This window comes from Mchenga conophoros, linkage group LG3 (assembly GCF_057382185.1).
Source record: "Mchenga conophoros isolate Kocher_MC1m ecotype Shallow Benthic linkage group LG3, M_conophoros_male_GT1.1, whole genome shotgun sequence".
In the NCBI taxonomy this organism is placed as follows: Eukaryota; Metazoa; Chordata; class Actinopteri; order Cichliformes; family Cichlidae; genus Mchenga; species Mchenga conophoros.
Window position 1 is genome coordinate 13,809,526 of NC_140528.1, and position 22,662 is coordinate 13,832,187.

Sequence of the window (22,662 nt, forward strand, 5' to 3'; positions counted from 1 at the left end):
TAAAGTACATAAAACAATATAATAGGAAAATAAGGATACTAAGGATATTGATTTCATGACAATGTGCAAGAACGTGTGTGTGTGTGTGTGTGTGTCTCTGATCACAACATCCTTGGTCATAAAGGGGGTAATCTCCCCCACACCCAATATATAGTTCAATTCCTATATTGGTTCACCATACACAACACAGTAGAGCCATAAAAAGGGCAGGGAGGTTACCAAACATCAAACAGAATCTTCACAAGGGATGTGTCTGTGATAAAACACTTCAGCCTCCCCCCAGAACCCCGAGAGGCTGGAGAGGGGGACAAAGGAATGTCTTGATCCAACAGTTTGAACTAAGACTTTACAAATTTAAGAACCACAATGACAACATTCAACAATTAGACTTAACAGTCAGTATGGATTTCGACGAAACAGGTCAAAAGCTATAGCATTAATGAGTACTACTGAAGACATTTCATTAGCAGCACATAACAATAAATGTGCTATGGGGTATTCATTGATTTTTAAAAAAAAAAAAGCTTTTGACACTGCAATGTTCAGTCTTGACTTTCAAGATTTCCATCTTGAACTGGTTAAGCAGTTACTTAGATAATAGGTGTTAGAGTGATTTCATTAAATGTTGTCATAGTTGTGCTTCAAGTTGTAAGCCTTGTCCTAAACAGCACTATCAGAGACATTCCTTTGTTTCTGTTCCCCTCCCCAGCTCGTCGAATGGTATAGTGAGGATGTTTAACTTCCTGCCCTTTATGACCTCGACTGTGCTTGTGTATAGTGGACCGCTACAGGAATTAAGCCATAAACTGGGTGAGGGGAGTTGACCCTTGTGGAGCAGGAAGTCACGCAGAAACACCCACACTCACGTGTGCACCCCCCCCCCCCCCCACACACACACACAAACACAGAAAACAGACACTGATGTTGTTTAGATATGCCTGCTTAAGAATGTCCTGTGTAGTTGTAAAATGCATATTCATTAGTGTAACCAATAAAAGCAGCTTGCAGAGGGAAGCTAGTTGAAGATGTTCAGAGGCAGCTACTTCTCTTGCGGCAAGTGCAGCAAAGAGCGCTGTGCGATCTCGTTCTTGAGTGAGTGTCTGTTTATCCTGCAGTTTGAGGAATATATCTCTGACAATAGGTTTCAGTATGTGCAGTATTTAGGTAATTCATCTGAAAGAATGAAAATATAATGTGGGGTCACTCAAGACAAAATAAATGAATGTATGAATGAGTTACTCAATATTCCAGCAGCGAGTAAGTTAGCATCTTAGCCTTAAGGAGGTCCCATGATTAGCAGCAAAACGCCAACAGGTGCGTAGGCCAAGGGAGCCTACGGGAGCTCAGTCGGAGCTCTGCCCAGGCAGAGAGGGAGATGTGAAAGCTGCTCCTCAGCAAAGTCTGCATATTGTGTGACCAATAGAGCCACTGGTCTTGATGTAGCTGCAAAAACAGGGGTCCACATGCCCACTGGGACTGGACCGTGAGGTCTTGTAGCCTTTTACCCCTAGTTAGATCATCTGCTGGATTTTCAGATTTTGTCAAATAACGCCAAGGCTGGTTGTTCGTTAGTTCCTGGTTCTCAGCTATCCAAGTTCCCACGAACACCTTGAAATGAAAGGAATCTGACTGAATCCATGTTAGGACAGTGGCAGAGTCTGTCCATAACACCACTCTACATAGTGGCAAGGTGAGCTCTTTGGTCAGGAGGCTAGTAAGTTGAGCTCCAGTCAAGGCCGCACATAGTTCCAGATGTGACATGGACAACTTTTGTTTCAGAGCCACCCTAGAGCAGGCAGTCAGGAAAGCAACTTCCACCATTCCAGGAGCATTTTCTGTCCTTGGGTATGCAACACTCCCATATTCCTGTTGAGATGCATCGCAAAAGATGTGCCTGCTGTCGGATTTGTCCAGCTCTGGGCTTACATGACAACGTTGTAGACTGATGTTGTCCAGATGCTGCAGCTCACCTTCCCATTCGTTCTATGAGGGAGCAGGTCACTCGGTAACAGTGGATCATCCCACTCACAGCTTTTGTCCCATAACTTACAGTTAGCTAGATTAATGCAATGGTGCTGTGTTTATTATGTTGCTCTCTCTCTTTTTTTTTTTTTTGCTTGTTTTCTCTTTTTCCTTTTCTCTCAACAGGCGATCCAGGAGATTTTTACTTTTAAAAGTGTCCTTTTTCACTGTCCCTCTTCCCCTCTGTTTTTTCTGTTCCTTCCTCTTTCTTCCTTCCTGTCCTATCCCCCAGCCATGTCTGTCTTGTTCGAAACAAATGAAATGAAATAAATAGTAACAACAAAGGTTGATCAAATGGACCAAAACGGCAAGGCTGTGCTGATCCACTTGGCAAAGTAAATCCGTTGGGTATCTTTGTTGGCTTTCAGACATCAATTCTGGTGGCTAAAAAAACCCCAAACAGGACAGGCAAAAGAAAAAAAAAGTAGTGGCCAGTCTTAGGGCAGTAGTCTCACCAGGTGGAACATCTCCTTGATGTCACTGCTAACTGCGATGGATCATTCTCTGAAGCCTAGGAGCACACCAAGAAGAGAGGTCCCCAGGTTTGGGCCTGGTAACAGCAGCTCATTGAGGTTCTGATCCCTGTAGGTGAATGAGCAATTAAACATTACATGGTTCTTTCTGTTGTGTGTCACCAGGTGGGGAGCACTGCTTCAGGCAGCACCCTGAGTGTAGGTATATCACTGATGCGCAGAAGGGGGGTTGAATTTCTGTTTACTCCTTCGATATGCAGTCTTGTTGTCCCATAGCTTTCTCTTCCCTCCGAGACCGTGTCACTAGTTTCTCACTTAGATATGGCAGTGTTGAGTTGCCAAAGCCTTTCTACTTGACTATGAAGCTCTGATTGAGGAGAGGCAGTTGAAAGGAAGAGGCATTGTTGCGGTTTAGCAGAGAGCTTAAGGGAGTGGACTGATCCTTGTTGTGCCCAACCAAGTCTAGTCTTGACTGCAGCTGGTCCTCCAGGTAGGCCTAAGTGCAAACGTTTGATGGGCGTTACTAGGTGAGGACAGTCAGAGCCGATCAGGAGTGGCTGGGCATTTTTGAAGGGCTGTAAGGGAAGCGTTCTTAAGTGTCTGTATTTCTGCTGAAGTGCGTTCGCAAGGTATGAATGTTCAGCCAAACCTTGATCATCAGCGGTGAAGTCTCTCTCAATGGTGAATGCTCTGGATGGTTGGCTGGCAGGGGAGACTTTGACTGTCACTGAGGCACCAGGCAATGTTCTCAGTCCTTGTCTCACCATACATAAAGAAAGACTCTCTCCGGTGTCCTGTAGCTGCAGTTTTTGAGTGGCCTAAGGGAGAAGAATCAAAACTCAAGAAGTTTATTGTCATTTCGTACCCAGCCTGAAATGAAATATTGTTTCTCACCAGCCTCTACAGTACAATAAACAATGCAGTTTAAAAAGAATAAATACAGTTTAAATAGAATAACAGTTTAAACGATTGAGTTTGAAAAAGGCATAGATAGCATAAAATCTAAGTTCTAAAACAAACTCCAGTCACATTCGTTCAGGTACATAGCAGCGGTCCTTTCACAGAAGGGGATGGAAAAATTAGGTAGTGTGTGTATCTGGGGAGTGCATTGTATGTGTGTGTGAGTGTGTGTGTAGATAGGGGCAACACCGTCTGCTTGTTGATCTTAGAGTGTAGCTGTGTGGATGGCTGTGTGGCTGTGTGGGTGGGGAGGGGGCACAGTCCATTTATCAGTCTCACAGCTTGTGCAAAGAACCCTTCCACCCTCCTGGTGGTTCTGCAGCTGATGCTCCTGTACCTCTTGCCAGACGGCAGGAGTGAGAACAGGCCATAAGAGGGGTGGTGGGAGTCTCTGGTGATGGAGATAGCTCTGCGTGTGCAGCGCTGTTTGTAGATCTCCTCCATTGATGAGAGAGGGGCACCAACAAACCTGTTGGCAGTCTTAACAATCCTATTAAGTCGACGATTCTCGTAAGACTTGCAGCTGCCAAACCAAGCTGTAAAACTTTGCGTCAGGATGTTTTCAGTTGTGCTTCTGTAGAAAGTTGTGAGATGAAGTGTGGAGAGTCCTGCTTTCCTGAGACTCCTGAGGGAGTGGAGACGCTTTTGTGCTTTTTTGATAACTGCTGTGGTGTTAATGGAGAATCACAGGTCATCAGCAAGGTGCACACCAAGAAACTTAACACTGCTGACCCTCTCCACAGCAGCACCATCTATGGTGAGGTCTGTGTGGTGATCTCTACCAGCCTTCCTGAAATCGATCACCATCTCTTTTGTTTTGTCCACATTGATGGTGAGATTGTGGGATCTGCACCACACTCCAAGCTGCTCCACGTCCATTCTATAGGCAGACTCGTCATTGTCAGTGATGAGACCAACCACAGTTGTGTCGTCTGCAAACTTCACAATGTGGTTAGTGCTGAATCTGGCCGTACAGTCATGTGTGAGCAGGCTAAACAGCAGCTGGCTCAGGACACACCCCCGAGGAGAGCCTGTGCTCACTAAGATGGTCTTTGATGTTTGGCTGCCCACCTTAACTGTCTGTTACCGAAGAATCATCCTCTCTGATCCATCATCTAATATTGCGAATGTCTCCAGGGTGTCTTCACCATTCTGCAGCAGCACTTTAATTATCTTAAGAATCACCTGGCTACAGCCAGCATGCTGGTTCCGATAAAGCACATCAGTAGATGGTTTACTTCCCAGCTCAGCGACTTCCATTGGTAGATTGGGTGCTGCAGGTCTGTGATTCACCTCATGCAGGGCCTCTAGGTGCCAGTAGAGATTGTTGGACTTAATCCAAATGTATTTCTGCTCCTTAGACAGCATCTTGAAGTTGACACATTGATTTAGGAAATGCAGAGTGTTATTAAAATACGGACAATAAGTTGTGGGCTTGTCTTGGACTTCAGAAGTGGAAGGGATTATGGCTGAGGACCTTTTGGGGGCAGCATTGTGCGTTACGCCAAGCAGCATAGTGGTACTCCTTTTAGTGGATCTCTTATCTCTTTTCATGCTTCTGCTGTCTCTCGGTGGTAGTGGTGAAGGTGGAACAGACTGTACCTCTGGCAGATTAGGATGATCTCTCTGGAGGAAAACTGGAGGTGGTGGCACTGACCATTCTTCAACTGCATCCTGCATGGAGGATATTTTGTGCTGCATTTGTCTGAGGGGAAAACGCTGGGTAGTTAGAGGTGTGGAGACCCGAGTATCATCAGCGGAAACGTAGCCCCTTGGTTGCTGGGCAGAATGTTGGCGAGTGGATTCCAGCGTGGTGACATTATGACCTATCTGCCTCTTCATGTCTCCTACCATCAGCTGAAGTTGCCTGTTGTCCTCCTGCAGTTGTTGCACAATGTTTATGAACTCTTCAAGAATGCTGGATGACACTGGTGTCTGTCTTGCAGCTCTGATAGAACCAGGTGTCTGGGTGAGGGCCACATCTTGGCGTATCCCTCTCTAGTCTGATGCTGCTCCAACATGGCAGTGTGTAGCTGTGTGTAGCCTTCATACTAAGTCATCCATCCTGGTGGTCGCACAGCCCTCCGTGGACCTGCATCTGCTCTCTGGGTGCCATAACCCATCTTGACTCTGTAATCACCTCTATCCGGCTTGAAGGACCAATTTGTTGTTATGATTTCTGATAGCAGGTTCAGTTTTCTATGGTGGCGATTGCAGGGTGTGCACAGGTCAAATGTCAATATAACCCTACAGCAAATGACAAGGCCAGGTGATAGTCGTTCAGCTGTCAAATGGCAGATTCAGTGGAATATTTACTGTGGGTTTGTGTGTGGTTCTACAAAACAGAATGAACAAACAGAACACAAACTACAATCCAATGTAGGACTTCCGGATGTGCTTTGCCGTGTGAAGACGTGCGTGCGGAGGCTCCGTGTAAAAGTAGTCAAAATAGTGATATCGCCAGTTCGTTACCATTTTGAGGAAGCTCGGTTAATACAATTCGTGCTGTGGAGTGAACGAGGGTGCTCACGGAGCAATTTATGACCGAAAATGTCCAACCGACAGACCCGTGCCGGCGTAGAAAAGTTGCATGCGGATAGCAACCCTGCCGCCGCAGCTAGCAAGGCCACTGCTAACCCAGCACACGCCGACAACATGCCTCAGTGGGCTCAAGACATGATGTCCGAGATCAAAAAAACGAATGCTGAGATTACAAAATACAGAGAGGAGACAAAAACCGAGATCATGAGATGAAAGGAGGAAGTAGAAAAAGGAAGAAAAGAGTCAAAAGCCGAGATGGAAAAGTGGGCTAAGAGTGTGGAAGATAACACTAAAGCTCAGTTTGAGTTGCTACGTGAGGAGGTGAGACTGATAAGCGAGACGTCCGTCAGTCTGGCTAACGAGATGGAAGCGCGGAAAAAAGAAGTGGATGACACGCTGAACGACCAGTCTGACAGTATAACCAGCATGGAGACGAAACTGAAAGAATTGGAGAAGGAGATGCTGACGCTGAGGAGACGTAGTGAAGATCTCGAGGCGAGATCACGACGCAACAACATACGCATCGTGGGGGTAAGAGAAGGGGCTGAGACGGGCAAGACGCCGTCGGAGTTCATAGCTGGACTGCTGAAAGAAAAACTGGGGCTATCGGTGACACCGACGCTTGACTGGGCACACCGAACACTCGGCGCGAGACGAGACGGAGCCGGGGCTCCACCGAGAGCGTTCGTGGTGAGATGCCACTACTATATAGAGAAGGAGGAGATACTGAAGAAGGTGAGGGAAATGGAGAGAACGCCGGAAGGTCGGAGTGGACGGATTCATATCTTCCCAGACTACACCCAGGAAGTAAACAAGAGAGCAGCCTTCAAAGAAGCAAGGAGCCTCCTGCGTACCTACGGGGGGGTCAGATATGGGCTCCGTTATCCGGCAACGCTGGTGATTACACCAGAAGGGGGACAAACGAAAACCTTCGAGACCCCAAAAGACGCCATGGAGTTCATCAAGAAGACGCTGACTCCCGGGTGAAATATATGGGCTGGTCTGAGCTTGGCTACATATAAGGGCTACACTGGTGTAAGGACTTAAATGTCTCAGGAAAGATATTGGTGATTGGATTTTGCAATATTGGTGAAGTACCACCTCATCTTATTGTTTTATATTTGAATATTTTGTTTAAGAAATTGCTTTATACTACTTACATGTTATTTTTGTATTACTGGATTTTATTTTCAAAGATCTCTTTGCTACAAGTTCCCCCGACTGTTTTTTTTTTCTTTCCCCCTCTTTTTAGGAGGTGGGTAGCTTAGAGGGTGATATTATATTTTTAGAACCATGGGATATTTTGCACGGAGCCGCACACGGTAGGCTTGGTGTGTAGGAGAGGGTGGACCGGTTGGCCACGAGAGTGCTTGTTGATGAGCACTGTGTTTGGGTTCGTATTCATATATGCAATGTGTTGTGTGTTACTTGTGTATGTGTGTGTGTTGTTTCCCCATTTTTTCCCAGACACCGTCCCTTTATTTTTTCTGTTTTTTCATATTTAAGAGACCAGGGAGCAGAGATAGTATATTTGCAAGAGACACATTTCTTAAACAGGGACCACCTTAAACTGTGTAGGGGGGGTTTCAACCAGATCTATCATTCAAATTTTGATAGTAAGAGTCGAGGAGTGGCCATCCTTATACACAGGAATGTACAATTCATAGAAACAACCGCCATAAAAGACAAACATGGTCGATATGTTATTGTAGCTGGGAAATTATTCAATATGCCAGTAGTGTTGGCAAATATATACGCACCCAATTGGGATAATGTTCAATTTTTTAAGGATTTGTTTTCGTTACTACCTAACTTGGACACACATAATTTGATTTTGGGGGGAGACTTGAATTGTGTCCTAGATTTAACTCTGGACCGCTCTAGCCCAACACCTGGTGTGCTAAGTAAATCTGCTCAATGCGTTAACTCCTTTTGTGAAACATATGGTATATTCGATCCATGGAGATATGCAAATCCGACTGTTAGACAGTACTCCTTTTATTCCCCGCCACACCTAACTTATACTAGAATCGACTATCTTTTGTTAGACAAGAAATTGACCCCAATGGTAATGCATGTAGAATACCCTGGTATAGTACTATCTGACTATAGCCCGGTCACACTGAAACTTAAATTCCCTGACTATACACCACCTCAGAGGATGTGGCGTCTTAATAGTAGATTGTTGGCTGATGATGATTTTAAAGAATTCATCAATTCGCAAATAGTTTTTTTTTTTGGATCTTAACCCTTTAGAGCCGATCGGAGCGGGAACGCTCTGTTATGCGTAACTATTTTTAAATCCCGGTAGCACTGCAACCATGTAAGCTAGCGCAAAAATTTTTTTTGCATATGAAACCAGAGGAGTTGTACTTACATATTGTGCCATCAGCTTGTCCTAGGTCACGGTTTCCTTCCACATAAAGCTTTGCAAAAACTGCATAAAAAGCGCTTGCAGGAACAAAAACATAATATTCCAGAAACACGCTTTGCCGGTCCGATCAGCTGTTCAAAACACTTCCTACGTTGGAATAGACGTCAGCGCGAACTTTTGCATTTCCGCCATTACCTGGCCGAAACCGGAAGTGACGTCATTTCGCGGAAATGTAGTCATTTTTGCGATCAGGGCCTCAGGGCCTATACTGCTCTTTTTAAAAGTTATCTTTGACTTTATGACTTTCTGTGTCGTTTCTGGGATGTTTAGGACTCATATTGCACTGCTGGAAATAGTTTATTTTGATGCATATGCTGCCTTTTTGCAAATTTGCAGTATAATATTTATTTTCGTTTTTCCTGCAGTGTATAAAAATTGGTGTATTTCAAAAATAAAACTATGAAGACACTCAAAATAAATTTCCTGTGGTGGGAAACTATTTTGTGCAACTTTTTTGTATTTACAGTTTTGAGGGATAAGCCTCTTAAATTTCTCTAACTACAAATATATGTTAAAAAATCAAAAACGATTTTCAATTTTTTTGTAGTTTATTGCACTTTTTTGCAATTTATGTAATTACTATGCACTTAATGAATACATATTATTAAAATCTGGGCTATAATGGTTGTATTGATGTATAGCAACTTGAAATGCTCCCAAAAATGGCTCCACAGCATGTAAAAATATAATATAAGCTCTGGCGGACTTGGTTCTATGGTAGGTCTTAAAGGGTTAATTATACTCCTGATATAAGCAGTGGCATTTTATGGGAATCATTAAAAGCGTACGTACGCAGACAAATTATTTCATACAGTGCTGGTGAAAGGAAAAGAAGAATGAAACGTACCACAGAATTAATGACAGCAATAAAAGAAGTTGACCGGGCAAATTCTTTGACTCCATCTGCGGAGCTGCATAGAAAAAGGATTTTGCTCCAGACTGAATATGACATTCTGACAAGTCAGCGCGAGGAGGATTTATATCTTAGGTCGAGACAAGATCTCTATGAGTATGGTGAGCGCGCCGGCAAACTCCTGAGCTACCAGCTGAAACAATCAGCAGCTGCTGGTATGATAGTAGAGATAGGAGACAATGTGGGTAATAAAATTATAGATCAGAAGGGGATTAACAATCAATTTAAATCTTTTTATGAGGACTTGTATACCTCAGAAATAAATGATAGGGACCGAGTGAAGAATTTTTTTGAAAACCTTGAAATACCACCACTAGAGGCAGCAGATAGAGATAGGTTAGAGGGACCCATATCTGTCATGGAGATAGACAAAGCAATTCGGAGTATGAAGACAGGAAAAGCGCCGGGCCCTGATGGGTACCCAAGTGAGTTTTATAGGACATTTGCTCCCGCACTGATTCCCTTACTTTGCAGAATATTTCAGGAAATTCTTGATAAAAAAGCTCTGCCCCAAACAATGTCACAGGCCTTGATCTCTGTACTCCTTAAGAAGAATAAGGACCCACTTAAATGTGAGTCATATCGCCCAGTAAGTTTACTTGGATGTGATTATAAAATACTGACCAAGGTACTGGCAGCTAGAATTGAGCTTGTCATAAGTAAGATAATACATCCTGATCAGACAGGGTTTGTTGCAGGTAGACAACTCTCCAGCAATCTCCGCCGTCTGTTCAATGTAGTATATACTGCTGGAGATAACATTATGCCAGAGATTGTGATATCCTTAGATGCCCACAAAGCCTTTGATAGAATAGAGTATTACTATCTATTTACGGCCCTCGAAAGATTCGGCTTTGGTCCAACATTTTGCTCGTGGATTAAAATAATTTATTCGAGCCCCCAGGCTATGGTGAGAACGAATAATATCATATCTGAACCCTTCTCTCTATTCCGAGGAACAAGGCAGGGGTGCCCTCTGTCACCCCTGCTCTTTGATGTGGCAATTGAACCCCTTGCGATGATGCTGAGACAGGCTGCTGGATTGGTAGGGATACAAAGGGGGACACAAAACCATAGGCTGTCCTTATATGCTGACGATCTCCTCCTTTTTCTGTCAAACCCTGCCACTAGTATCCCGGTGGGCCTTGGTATTATCAAAGATTTTGGGAGGGTGTCGGGCTATAAAATTAATTTAGACAAAAGTGTTCTTTTCCCCATTAATAAACAGGCGAGGAAACTTTCTTTCTGGGCCTATCCCTTTGCAATACATAAGGATAGATTCACATATTTAGGTGTTAATGTAACTAGTAAGTATAAAGATTTACTTATATACTTATAGTCCACTATAACTTTAAAGTTGCACTGGACAAAGCGAAATTAGATATGGAAAGGTGGACATCGCTCCCCTTATCATTAGCAGGGAAGGTAAATTCTGTTAAAATGAATATACTGCCGCGGCTCCTCTATTTATTTCAGACGATACCGATTTTCATTCCTAAATCATTTTTTAAGGAATTGAACAAATGTACGTCTGCCTTTATTTGGAAAAAAACTGTCCCCAGAATAAGACGGGAGTTTCTTGAGAGACAGAAAGAAGAGGGAGGCCTGGCTCTGCCGAACTATATGCACTATTATTTTGCTGCTAATATACATAAGTTGTTATTTTGGGTCAAAGAGTTAGATGAGGATGAAACCCCAATATGGGTACATATGGAAAGGTATGTTTCTAGTCCAGTGTCCCTGCGCTCCCTGGTCTGCGCTCCTCTACCCTTGAGCAAACATCTTTACACAAACAACCCGGTGGTATCTCATTCTCTGAAAATTTGGACTCAATTCAGATCACATTTTAAAAACAGAACCGCCCTCCTGTCTGCTCCCATCTATGGAAATCACTTGTTTCCCCCAGCCCTCGGGGGAACAGCCTTTAGGGAATGGCATAGAGCTGGGGTGGAATGTGTCAAAGATCTTTTTAAAAATGGTACTTTTATGTCTGCTGCTCAACTGGAAAAGGACTATGGAATCTCCTCCAAGACTAATTACTTTAGATATTTCCAGGTTCGGGACTTTGTGAAAAAGTCATTCAGCCCCTCCCTCGAGCTTCCACAAAGCGGATGGATAGACGAGTTGATGGACACAGATCCGACTGCTAAGGGGACAATCTCCACGCTATATGCACGTATTCAGAATGTGGCTTCCCCCTCCCTGGACAATGTAAGACGGAAATGGGAGGAAGAATTGGAGCTGGACATTTCAGAGGTTGACTGGGGGGGGGGCTTTAGATCTAGTACACTCTGCTTCTATATGTGTGAGACACGGATTGATACAGTTCAAGGTGTTGCACAGACTCCATTTGGCAAGGGAGAAACTGGCAAGAATGTACCAGGGGGCCGATCCGACCTGCCCCAGATGTAAACAGGTGCCAGCCAACTTATGCCACATGTTCTGGTCTTGTTCCAGGCTGAAAGACTTTTGGGCTAACATCTTTAGAACATTCTCATTCATTTCTAATAAGGATATAGAACCAATGCCTCTGACAGCCATCTTTGGTGTGGCACCGAGGGAAACTCAACTAACAGCCTCTCAGAGGAAGGCAATAGCATTCGCCTCATTGCTGGCAAGGAGATTGATTCTATTTAACTGGATAAAGGCAACACCGCCATCCCATAAACGCTGGGTGGAGGAGGTGATGGCATACCTCAAATTAGAACATCTCAGATTTACTATACAGGGCAACACCAAGAAATTCTTTAAGGTCTGGCAGCCTTTCATTTCCTATTTTGAAGATGAGTTTCCGTCCACTCCATAACTGGCAACTCCCCCCCCCCCCCTTTTTTTTTTCTTCTTCTGTCTGGGTATAGTTCTGTCTTGCACTGTGTGGTAGGACTTGAGTTCAAGCTTTTCTGTATGAATGATATGCTTTCTGAAAACTCAATAAAAACACTTTGATTATTATTACAATCCAATGTAGACAACAAGAATCACTACATAAAATATTAAAGCCACATACTTATCCTGTAGACCTTATTACTAGGCTTATAGAATTAACCGTGTTTGGTAATAACAAAACAAATATCTTTCTATCACTCAAATTTTGAGCCCCACTTGCTTATGATGCTAAATAGAGAAAAAGAAGGCAAATACACATTATAAAATCACCAGCTCAAAACAATACTTAGCTTGGCCTAGCCAAACTTAAATTAGTTTAGCAATAACTTAGCGTGAGTGAAATGTACAGACAGAAGATGTCGAGCGCGATAAACCAGAGAGGCTAACATTCTTAAACAAGAAATATCCTGTAAATCACCAGTCTTAAGGATACACACCCTCAAAGTACCCACAAATACTCCCAAGCATAACTCTGCATTAACACTGCCTCCATGAACAGTACAACATTACTCACAAAATGGCCGCACTCTCTAGTGGTGAGGCTAAAAACTGCAACACAGTCCTGCCTTCAGAACAAGTATTATATCATATAATAAAACAAAAAGGCTGTTAAATGGGATGGTCTAGCCTGAGACTTGCTGCTCAGTTTGCCTAGCAAGTATGACACCAGCTGCTAGAAACACTTTATAGCTAACTTCTACGCAGCTTGTAGAGCAGAATTTGGTGTGGTGAATGAAGTGGTGAAAAGATGGAGCTGAAAAACAGAGAGTAAAAGAAATAGGGTGTATCATGGTAATTTTCCACAGCATCTGCTCTCCTCCTCTGGGTGAAGTACTCATCTCTCCTTTCTCGATTGCCACCTCATGGCAATCATACTGGCAGTATAAAAGACCACTGCTCACGACTAGTCTTTGCCAAGTTGTTGGGTAACCCATGTTAGTTTGCGGCCTCACATCTCCCTTCTCTATAATACTGTTTGTACTTACCTTGATCTTCTGTTTGCTAGTAGGTTCATGGAAACCACCTCTCAAACCTCGCTGTACTCACTTAATTGGATGCTGATCTCCACTGTACTGCTGCTGTCAGTAACAAAGCCCTGATGATCTTGTCACTCTCACCTGCCTGCCTCTCTGCTCTCCAGCGTAGCACACTGGACTCAACCGGACCACTGCCTCACACGCTCCTCTCTTGCTTCTCTCCATCTGCGTGCAAATAAGGCAACACAGTTTGATTACTGAACCTTTCACTGGACATCTCTGACCACCCTTTCCTTCTGTTTCAGTACCCTTGGCCTACCACAGTTTCCCTGTCAAGCTCCCACACCCACTGGAATCAAATAGAAAATGAGCAGATAAATCAGAGAGAGATGAGTTTGTGTGTTTGTCAGCTGTTTGTGTGGAGTTGTTCTTTATGTTCACTTCAAATTAACCTGAGTGTCATTTCTCTTTAGTTCTGATCTCACTGCTGAGCTGCACAACAAACCAAGGTCAGTAACCTTCTTCTGTCACAGTTTAAACCTGATAAATGCTCACTGATATGACCTGATTGGGTTCATGTCTCACAATGGAGCTCAGGAATAAAACAGAAATGAAATGAAAAGTAATTACATACATCAGTGTTCACAAAAGTAGAACAGGCCAAAAGTTTTCTTTGTTCGCTTTTTTAATCCTCACAGCGGACTCAGTGTGAAGCTGAATGGTGAAAAAAAGCTACTTCAGGTAATTGTTCCTGTAACATGAGCTACATCTTAACACAGGACAGTGGAGTTTACTGGTGTGAGTCCAGAGAGGGTCCCATCAGTAACATGGTTAACCTGACAGTCACTGGTAAGCTGAGTGTGTGGAGTTAGTGTTGATGAAGCTGTGTGTAAATGGATGAAATGCTGTAGTTTGTCTCTGTGTTGAGGTGGATCAGTGATCCTGCAGAGTCCTGTCCTCCCTGTGATGGAGGGAGATGACGTCACTCTGCTCTGTAAAACAAAGACCACTCCCTCCAACCTCCCAGCTGCTTTCTATAAAGATGGCTCCCTCATCAGGAAGCAGCCTACAGGTCACATGACCATCCAGCATGTTTCCAGGTCTGATGAAGGCCTCTACAAGTGTGACATCAGCGGTCATGGAGAGTCTCCATCCAGCTGGATCACTGTCACAGGTGACACACTCACCTGTCTGTGTTTCTGCAGCTTTCAACATTCACAATGTGACGACAACTTAATGATTGTGTTTGCTTTATTTTAGACAAACACACCACCACACCTACTCCTGGTACCACCTCTTTCAGGGTGAATAGGTTTTGAGTTTTTTTGACTTGTTTTCTAGGACAGCATATAGATTGTGTAATAGCGCGTCAGCAGGTGTCTGGTACTATGTCTCCACTATGAGTGGGGCACAGTCTTGAGCAAATGAGTGTGTATCTAGCTGTTTGCTGCTTCTCAGAGAAGCTCTGAAACTTTACATGAGAATAACACCCACTACAGCAGGTGGACCCCTTTTGAAATAGTTCATGGTAGACAGTTTACTCTTCTAGCGTTGAGCCAGGATGAGCAACAGGCAAAAACTGCAAACCCTAGATGTGCAAAATATTAAGGACAAAAGAAGTGGTTGAAGCAAACAAGCTGCCTTGTTCTGCTGTGTGTTCACAGGTACCAAAGCTGACTGTCGGGAGCCGGGTGCTCATCAAAGTGATTAAGAGGAAGCATTGGACCAACTCCCGGTGGAAGGGACCATTCTAGGTTCTACTGGCCACCCCAACAGCTTTGAAAATGGCTGAATGACCGACGTGGGTTCACCTGAGCCATTGTAAGGTAGTCAAACAATTCCCCGGCCGAAACAGGGTAGTGGTGGAAGTCCGGCTACAAACGGCGAGCGACTTTTAGTGTCGTTCCGGTCTCAAACTGGTGAATAAAACAACTGATCCACAGGCTCATTTAGAATGGCGGGGAGACGTGTGATTTTTGGGTCTTGCTCTCGTTGGTAACATTACTCACTATAGGGTTTTGGAGGGTGATGTCATGGGAGGGGGGCAACGTCCCTCCCTCCATGACAGTAGGCCAAGCAAAGCACACGGGAGCGTCAGCTATGGTTCGTACTTGCTGTGTTGTCCGTTGGAATGGTAGATCACACAATAGGGAAGGCAAGAAGCTGGAAAATGGGCTGTCTTTTCATCGTTTCCCCTCCTGGAGGCAACGGGAGGGATCTCGTGTATCTGATAATACTAAACGAAGACGTCAGGCTCGGATTGCATCGGTCAGACGAGCGGATATTGAGTTCTCTGCCATCCCCAAACGAGAGCAATTGCCCACCTGAGAATTCATGTTGAGCGAGTAATAGGTAGTTTGTGCTCAAAATGCTACACACTACAATGCCAATCCGATTACTCATATCATGTGAGGGTGAAGACACAACACTGCTTGATAAGATTGTTAAGGTGTGCTGTGTTTTGGTGAATATGTGCCCCAGTGTGGTTGTCAAACCAGGGCCAAATGAAACTTGCTCTTGTTGAATATTCATAAAACTGCTGTGTTGCATGTACAGTTCATTGTAAATAATTGTACTTTCTGTAAAGTGGATTCAATAAAACAGAAAAAAAGTATGTTTATTTTTTTTTTTTATTCACGATCTGTTCACATGTACTTAGCAAGTACATACACATGAAATGCAAACTATTTACATGGCAACGCACAGCTGGCATCAATCGTGAATCATTCATCTAGAGCAAATTTTGGGGCAGGTGCTGAGGAGAAGTCAATGTTATGTGCAACCTCTGGCTGTATCTTGGTCATATGGTCAACGTACTCACAACGTGGAGGCTTAAAAACGGCAAAATCTTGTACTCAACCGTTTGTGAATTAGATGTGCGCCTCCAGGGATTTATAATTACGAAAATGATTCGCCGTGTATGCGCTGAATCCACAGACAAGGAACGTGAAGATATTGGGATAGGACAAAGGCGGTAGGCTGTCTGGGTTTTCACTCCACTGCCTTTTTTCATACGGGTCCACATTACCGATGCACACTATTTTTTCCAAGTACTGTCTCTTGGCGTCTGGGCACAATCAGTCGTGATACAGCCCTTTGTCTTTTGCGCTGATTTTAAGCATGGTTCTGACAGTCCTGCTTCCAACACAGTGTGTTTGTTTTGATTTGTTGCCTTCTGACATAGCGCCGCGATCCCACAATGCACTGCGGCATGACGTCAACTCCAAATCCCTATAGGGTCAGGGTGGGGTCCACGTGACGACAGCCATTTAGATGGGAAGCAGGAAAGAGAAGTTTCTAATCCCCTTAGAGCAGAATGGGTGAGTCTTTAACTGTAATACTTCTCATTGTATAGTTTGCATACTTCCAAGTATGCAAACTATACAGTGAGAAGTATTACAGTTAGAGAGTGCATAATATGTATGTCAGCACAGCTACCCAATGTAGCTATACTAGGTGAAGATAACATGACAGAATGTGTGTCCAGCTGTTACAACATTTGCACTATGAACTGGTCAGAAAACATGACAGCAATGGAGTTTGAGATGACACCTTACTATGACCCCATGCGAGGAAACTGTTCAGTGTGTGGTTGATGCCTTATACCTTGTGCTAGGGCACTACTTGTCCGCCTTATCTCCACTGTAAGCTATTACAGGGCACATGGAAGAGAAGGAAGCATTCCTGCAGGAGAAAGAGCATTGCGAAAGTGAAGACTGCAAATTACCCGAGTGGATGGCTTAATAACAGCCCCTTCATATGCAAGGGGGAAGGTTCTGGAACATTCACTATTGGGACTATGAGAAAATAAATCAAAAACAGGAGGGAAGAAAACAGTTAGATATAGACTCACATGCTCAAGGCTTTACCCCACTCACAGACCCCCCCCCCCCCCCCCCCCACACACACACACACACACTATCAGGCAAGGTCAGGGAAGCAGACAATATGTGCTTGTGTTTCTTTAACCAAGATAATTGTTGTGGAAAATTTAACAATAACCTGCAACACACTAAGTGAGCTTGATTTGAAGTGGATTTCAAACACATTGCAATCTGGAGAGAACATCCCAGTGAAACACCAGGACCATCTCTGAATTGTGGCCATCGCCTTTGCATCTTATTTACAGACGCACAGACAAAAAACATTCCGAAAACTCTTAATTCAATTAAATCCAATTCAGTTTTATTTATATAACACCAAATCACAACAAAGGTTGTCTCAAGGTGCTTTATATTGTACAGTAGATACAGAGAAAAACCCAACAATCATATGACCCCCTATGAGCAAGCACTTTGGCGACAGTGGGAAGGAAAAACTCCCTTTTAACAGGAAGAAACCTCCGGCAGAAACAGGCTCAGGGAGGGGCGGGGCCATCTGCTGCTACCGGTTGGGGTGAGAGAAGGAAGACAGGATAAAGACATGCTGTGGAAGAGAGACGGAGATTAATCACAGATATGATTCAATGCAGAGAGGTCTATTAACACATACTGAGTGAGAAAGGTGACTGGAAAGGAAAAACTCAATGCATCAAGGGAATCCCCGGCAGCCTACATTTATTGCAGCATAACTAAGGGAGGATTCAGGGTCACCTGGTCCAGCCCTAACTATATGCTTTAGCAAAAAGGAAAGTTTGAAGCCTAATCTTAAAAGTAGAGATAGTGTCTGTCTCCTGAATCCAAACTGGAAGCTGGTTCCACAGAAGAAGGGCCTGAAAACTGAAGGCTCTCCCTCCCATTCTACTTTTAAATACTCTAGGAACAGCAAGTAGGCTTGCAGTGCGAGAGCGAAGTACTCTAATAGGGTGATATGGTACTACAAGGTCATTAAGATAAGATGGGGCCTGATTATTTAAGACCTTGTATGTGAGGAGCAGGATTTTGAATTTAATTCTGGATTTAACAGGAAGCCCATGAAGGGAAGCCAAAACAGGAGAAATCTGCTCTCTCTTTCTAGACCCTGTCAGGACTCTTGCTGCAGCATTTTGGATTAGCTGAAGACTTTTCAGGGAGTTTTTAGGACATCCTGACAATAATGAATTACAGTAGTCCAGCCTGGAAGTAATAAATGCATGAACTAGTTTTTCAGTGTCACTCTGAGACAGGATATTTCTAATTTAGAGATGTTGCGCAAATGGAAGAACGCAGTATTACATATTTGTTTAATATGTGCGCTGAAGGACATGTCCTGGTCAAAAATGACTCCAAGGTTCCTCACAGCATTACTGGAGGCCAAGGTAATGCCATCCAGAGTAAGAATCTGGTTAGATACCATATTTCTAAGATTTTCAGGGCCGAGTACAATAACCTCAGTTTTATCTGAATTAAGAAGCAGAAAGTTAGCGGCCATCCAGGTCTTTATGTCTTTAAGACATTCCTGCAGTTTAACTAATTGTTGTGTGTTATCTGGCTTCATGGACAGATAGAGCTGGGTGTCATCAGCATAGCAGTGTAAATGTATGCTATGTCTTCTAATGATGCTGCCTAAGGGAAGCATGTATAATGTAAACAGAATTGGTCCTAGCACTGAACCCTGTGGAACTCCATAGTTGACCTTAGTGTGTGAAGAGGACTCTCCATTTACATGTACAAATTGGAGTCTATTAAATGGATATGATACAAACCACTGCAGCACAGTACCTGTAATACCTACAGCATGTTCTAATCACTCTAATAGGATATTATGGTCAACAGTATCGAACGCTGCACTGAGGTCTAGCAGGACAAGCAAAGAGATGAGTCCACTGTCAGAGGCCATAAGAAGATCATTTGTAACCTTCACTAAAGCTGTTTCTGTCCTGTGATGAGCTCTGAAACCTGACTGAAACTCTTCAAATAAGCCATTCCTCTGCAGATGATCTGTTAGCTGTTTGACAACTACTCTTTCAAGGATGTTTGATATGAAAGGAAGGTTGGAGATTGGCCTATAATTAGCTAAGACTGCTGGGTCTAGAGATGCTTTTTGAGTAAAGGTTTAACTACAGCCAGCTTGAAGGCCTGTGGTACATAGCCGATTATTAGAGATAGGTTGATCATATTTAAGATTGAAGAATTAATTAATGGCAGGACAAGACACGTTGATGGTTTGGAGGAAGTAATTATTGAAGTCAACTCAGAAAGATCAATTGGAGACAAAGAGTCTAAATGAATATCAATGGTACTAAAAGTAGCTATAGATAATATTAAATCTGTTGGATGATTATTGGCAATTTTTTGATAATGATTGAAATTTTATTTGTGAAGAAGTTCATGAAGTCATTACTAGTTAACGTTAAAGGGATTGTTGGCTCAGTAGAGCTCTGACTTTTTGTCAGCCTGGCTACAGTGCTGAAGAGAAACCTGGGGTTGTTCCTATTTTCTTCAATCAGTGACGAATAGTAAGATGTTCTGGCTTTGCAGAGGGCTTTCTTATAAAGCAGCAAACTATTTCTCCAAGCTAAATGATGATCCTCTAAATTGGTGACACGCCATTTCCTCTCCAGCTTTCAAGTTATCTACTTTAGGCTACGTGTTTGAGAATTATACCACGGAGTCAGGTACTTCTGATTTGAGACCTTAGTTTTCACAGGAGCTACAGTATCCAGAGTCGTACGTAGTGAGGAGGTGAAATTATTAACAAGATAATCGACCTCTGTTGGAGTAGCGTTCAGATAGCTGCTCTGCTCTATGTTGGTACAGCGCATTGAAGATGATAACAGTGGGTGGATTATATTCTTAAACTTAGTTACAGCACTTTCAGAAAGACATCTACTGTGATAAAGTCTACTCTCCACTGCTGTGTAATCAACTATTGTAAATGTTATCAGGAAATGATCAGACAGGAGTAGGGATGGGTACCGGTATCCGGTTAGCGACATCCCCCAAAAACCCGAAGAGGAGAGTCCTGGCCCCTAGCCCTGCCAGTGTAGCAGAAATGATGACGGATGATGATGTCAGCAGCAGCCGTTCTCCTCTGCGTGAGTAGCTTAATGTTGTTCGTGTGTAATTTACGTTGAGTAGGCTAACCACGTTATTACATTAATGCATGTAAGGTGAACTAGCAAACATCATCATAGCTACATGCGGCTGTCTTCTTGTTTGATGGCAGATACTCCCTTCACCCTGGCCAAAAAAGCTAAAACGACCAAAGAAAAAGTGGAAAACAGTTAAACATGAGAGGTTTTTGGACAAAGTTTGTGTTTTTTCCATTGTTTAAGCACTGCTTCCAGCCAAGAGTGATACCATATATGCCCTATAGCTGCAGAAAAGGCTAACATTGTTATCTTTTTACAAAAAAACAGCTGAACATGAGAGGTTTTTGGACAAAGTGTGTGTTCTCCATTCTTTAATCACCAGTTTGAGCACTGTTTAAGTACCGGCACCGTTTCAAAAGTACCGGTTTGGTACTGGTATTGGATAAAACCTAAACAATACCCATCCCTAGACAGGAGAGGGTTTTCAGGAAACACTGTTAAATGTTCAGTTTCTGTGTCATATATTAAAACAAGATCTAGAGTGTGATTAAAGTGGTGGGTGGGTTCTTTTACATTTTGAGAGAAGCCAATTGAGTCTAATAACAGGTTAAATGCCATGTTGAGGCTGTCATTTTTAGTGAGCTGAGCACTAAATCAGATAAAAAGTCTGAGAAATCAGAGAGAAACTCTGTGTAAGGCCCAGGTGGGCGATATATGATAACAAGTAAGACTGGTTTCTGAGTTTTACAGCTGGGGTGGACAAGGCTAAGCATCAGGCTTTCAAATGAATTAAAAGTCTGTCTTGGTCTTTCGTTAATTAATAGGCTGGTGTGGAAAATTGCTGCCACACGGCCCCCTCGGCCTGTGCTTCGAGGTTTCTGCTAGTTAGAATGACTCGGGGGTGTTGATTCATTTAAACTAACATAATCATCCTGCTGCAACCAGGTTTCTGTAAGGCAGAGTAAATCGATTTGTTGATCAATTATTAAGTCATGTACTAACAGAGACTTGGAGGAGAGAGACCTAATATTTAATAATCCACATTTCACTGTTTTACTCTTTGGTTCAGATGTGGATACTGTATTGTTCTTTCTTTGTGATTTTTTAGTTTGTTTTTTGTCTGTTTGGGAGCTGACACGGTCTCAATGGAGATGGGTTTTTGGGGGGGGTAACAGGAGGAGAGAAGCTGCAGAGAGGCGTGTAAGACTGCAACTCTGCTTCCTGGTCTCAACTCTGGATAGACATATTTTGGGGGGTTTAATAAATTTGTCCATATTTCTAGAAATGAGAACTGCTCCATCCAAAGTGGGATTGATGCCGTCTCTCCTAACAAGACCAGGTTTCCTCCAGAAGGTTTGCCAATTATCTATGAAGCCCACATCGTTTCTGGGACACCACTCAGACAGCCAGCAATTTAAGGAGAACATGCGGCTAAACATGTCACTCCTGGTCTGATTGGGGAGGGGCCCAGAGAAAACTACAGAGTCCGACATTGTTTTGGCAAAGTTACACACCGATTCAATATTGATTTTAGTGACCTCTGATTGGCGTAACCGGGTGTCATTACTGCCGACGTGAATTATGATCTTACTGTATTTACGTTTACCCTTAGCCAGCAGTTTTAAATTTCCTTCAATGTCGCCTGCTCTGTCCCCTGGAAGACAACTGACTATGGTTGCCGGTTCTAGCTTCACATGTCTGAGAACAGAATCACCAATTACCAGGGTTTGACCCCCGGTGGGTGTGTCGCCAAGTGGGGAAAAATGGTTAGACACATGATGGTGGTGTACCTGGGACTTCTGTTTAGGACTATGCTTCCTCCTCACGGTCACCCAGCCGCCCTCTTTCCCCAGCTGCTTGGGGTCTGCCGGGGAACAGCTAGTGGGGCCTACGCTATCTTCGGCTGCACCAGCTACAGGGGCCTGGCTAGCTACAGGTGAATGAAGGGTGCGAAGCCGAGTCTCCAATTCAGTAATCCTGGCCTCCAGAGCTGCAAATATGCTACATTTGTTACAGGTATCATTACTGCTAAAGGAGGCTGAGGAGTAACTAAACATCTGACACAATGAGCAAGAAAGTGCAGGAGGGACAGGTGAAGTAGCCATGGTGCTAACGAGTCGGCTACGAGCTAAGCTAAGCTAGCGAAACAGTGTACAGAGACAGTGAGTGAATACTTTGGCTATGAATTAGGTAGTGATCACACAGAAAGGGTGCTTCAGATGAAGCACGTGAAGATTATACTATGAAAAAAGAATGTATTTAAAAGTTTTTAATTAAATTTCTAAGCAGATAAGCTACTCAGAAACACCACTTTGTTTGAGCAGAAACAGGAAGTGATACTCTACAGCAGAGCGAGCGAAGACCAAGGACCAAAAAAACAAACAGAGAGAATTATAACCTTGTTTTCTCCTTGGCCGCCCCACGCGCCCCACGTACATCTCCCCACGCGTGTGTTCAATAAAATCATTGTACAAGACCAGTGTTTCTTTGTTCTCATCCTCAAA

At 43.5% G+C, this 22,662-nt stretch overlaps 2 protein-coding genes across 2 annotated transcripts; one reads left to right on the forward strand and one right to left on the reverse strand.

Annotated features, from left to right (window-relative positions):
- Window positions 1-13,950: 13,950 nt before the first annotated feature.
- LOC146577341 (Fc receptor-like B) lies at window positions 13,951-14,952 on the forward strand. Its single transcript, XM_085269417.1, has 3 exons — window positions 13,951-14,055; window positions 14,135-14,380; window positions 14,871-14,952. Exons 1-3 carry the CDS (start codon window positions 13,965-13,967, stop codon window positions 14,915-14,917), a joined length of 384 nt encoding a protein of 127 aa, XP_085125543.1. The 5' UTR covers window positions 13,951-13,964; the 3' UTR covers window positions 14,918-14,952.
- Window positions 14,953-16,858: 1,906 nt separating this feature from the next.
- LOC146577342 (uncharacterized) lies at window positions 16,859-22,269 on the reverse strand. The gene is made up of 2 exons (XM_085267654.1): window positions 21,372-22,269; window positions 16,859-16,890 (listed from the first exon to the last, which is right to left on the reverse strand). Exons 1-2 carry the CDS (start codon window positions 22,261-22,263, stop codon window positions 16,859-16,861), a joined length of 924 nt encoding a protein of 307 aa, XP_085123780.1. The 5' UTR covers window positions 22,264-22,269.
- Window positions 22,270-22,662: the final 393 nt, after the last annotated feature.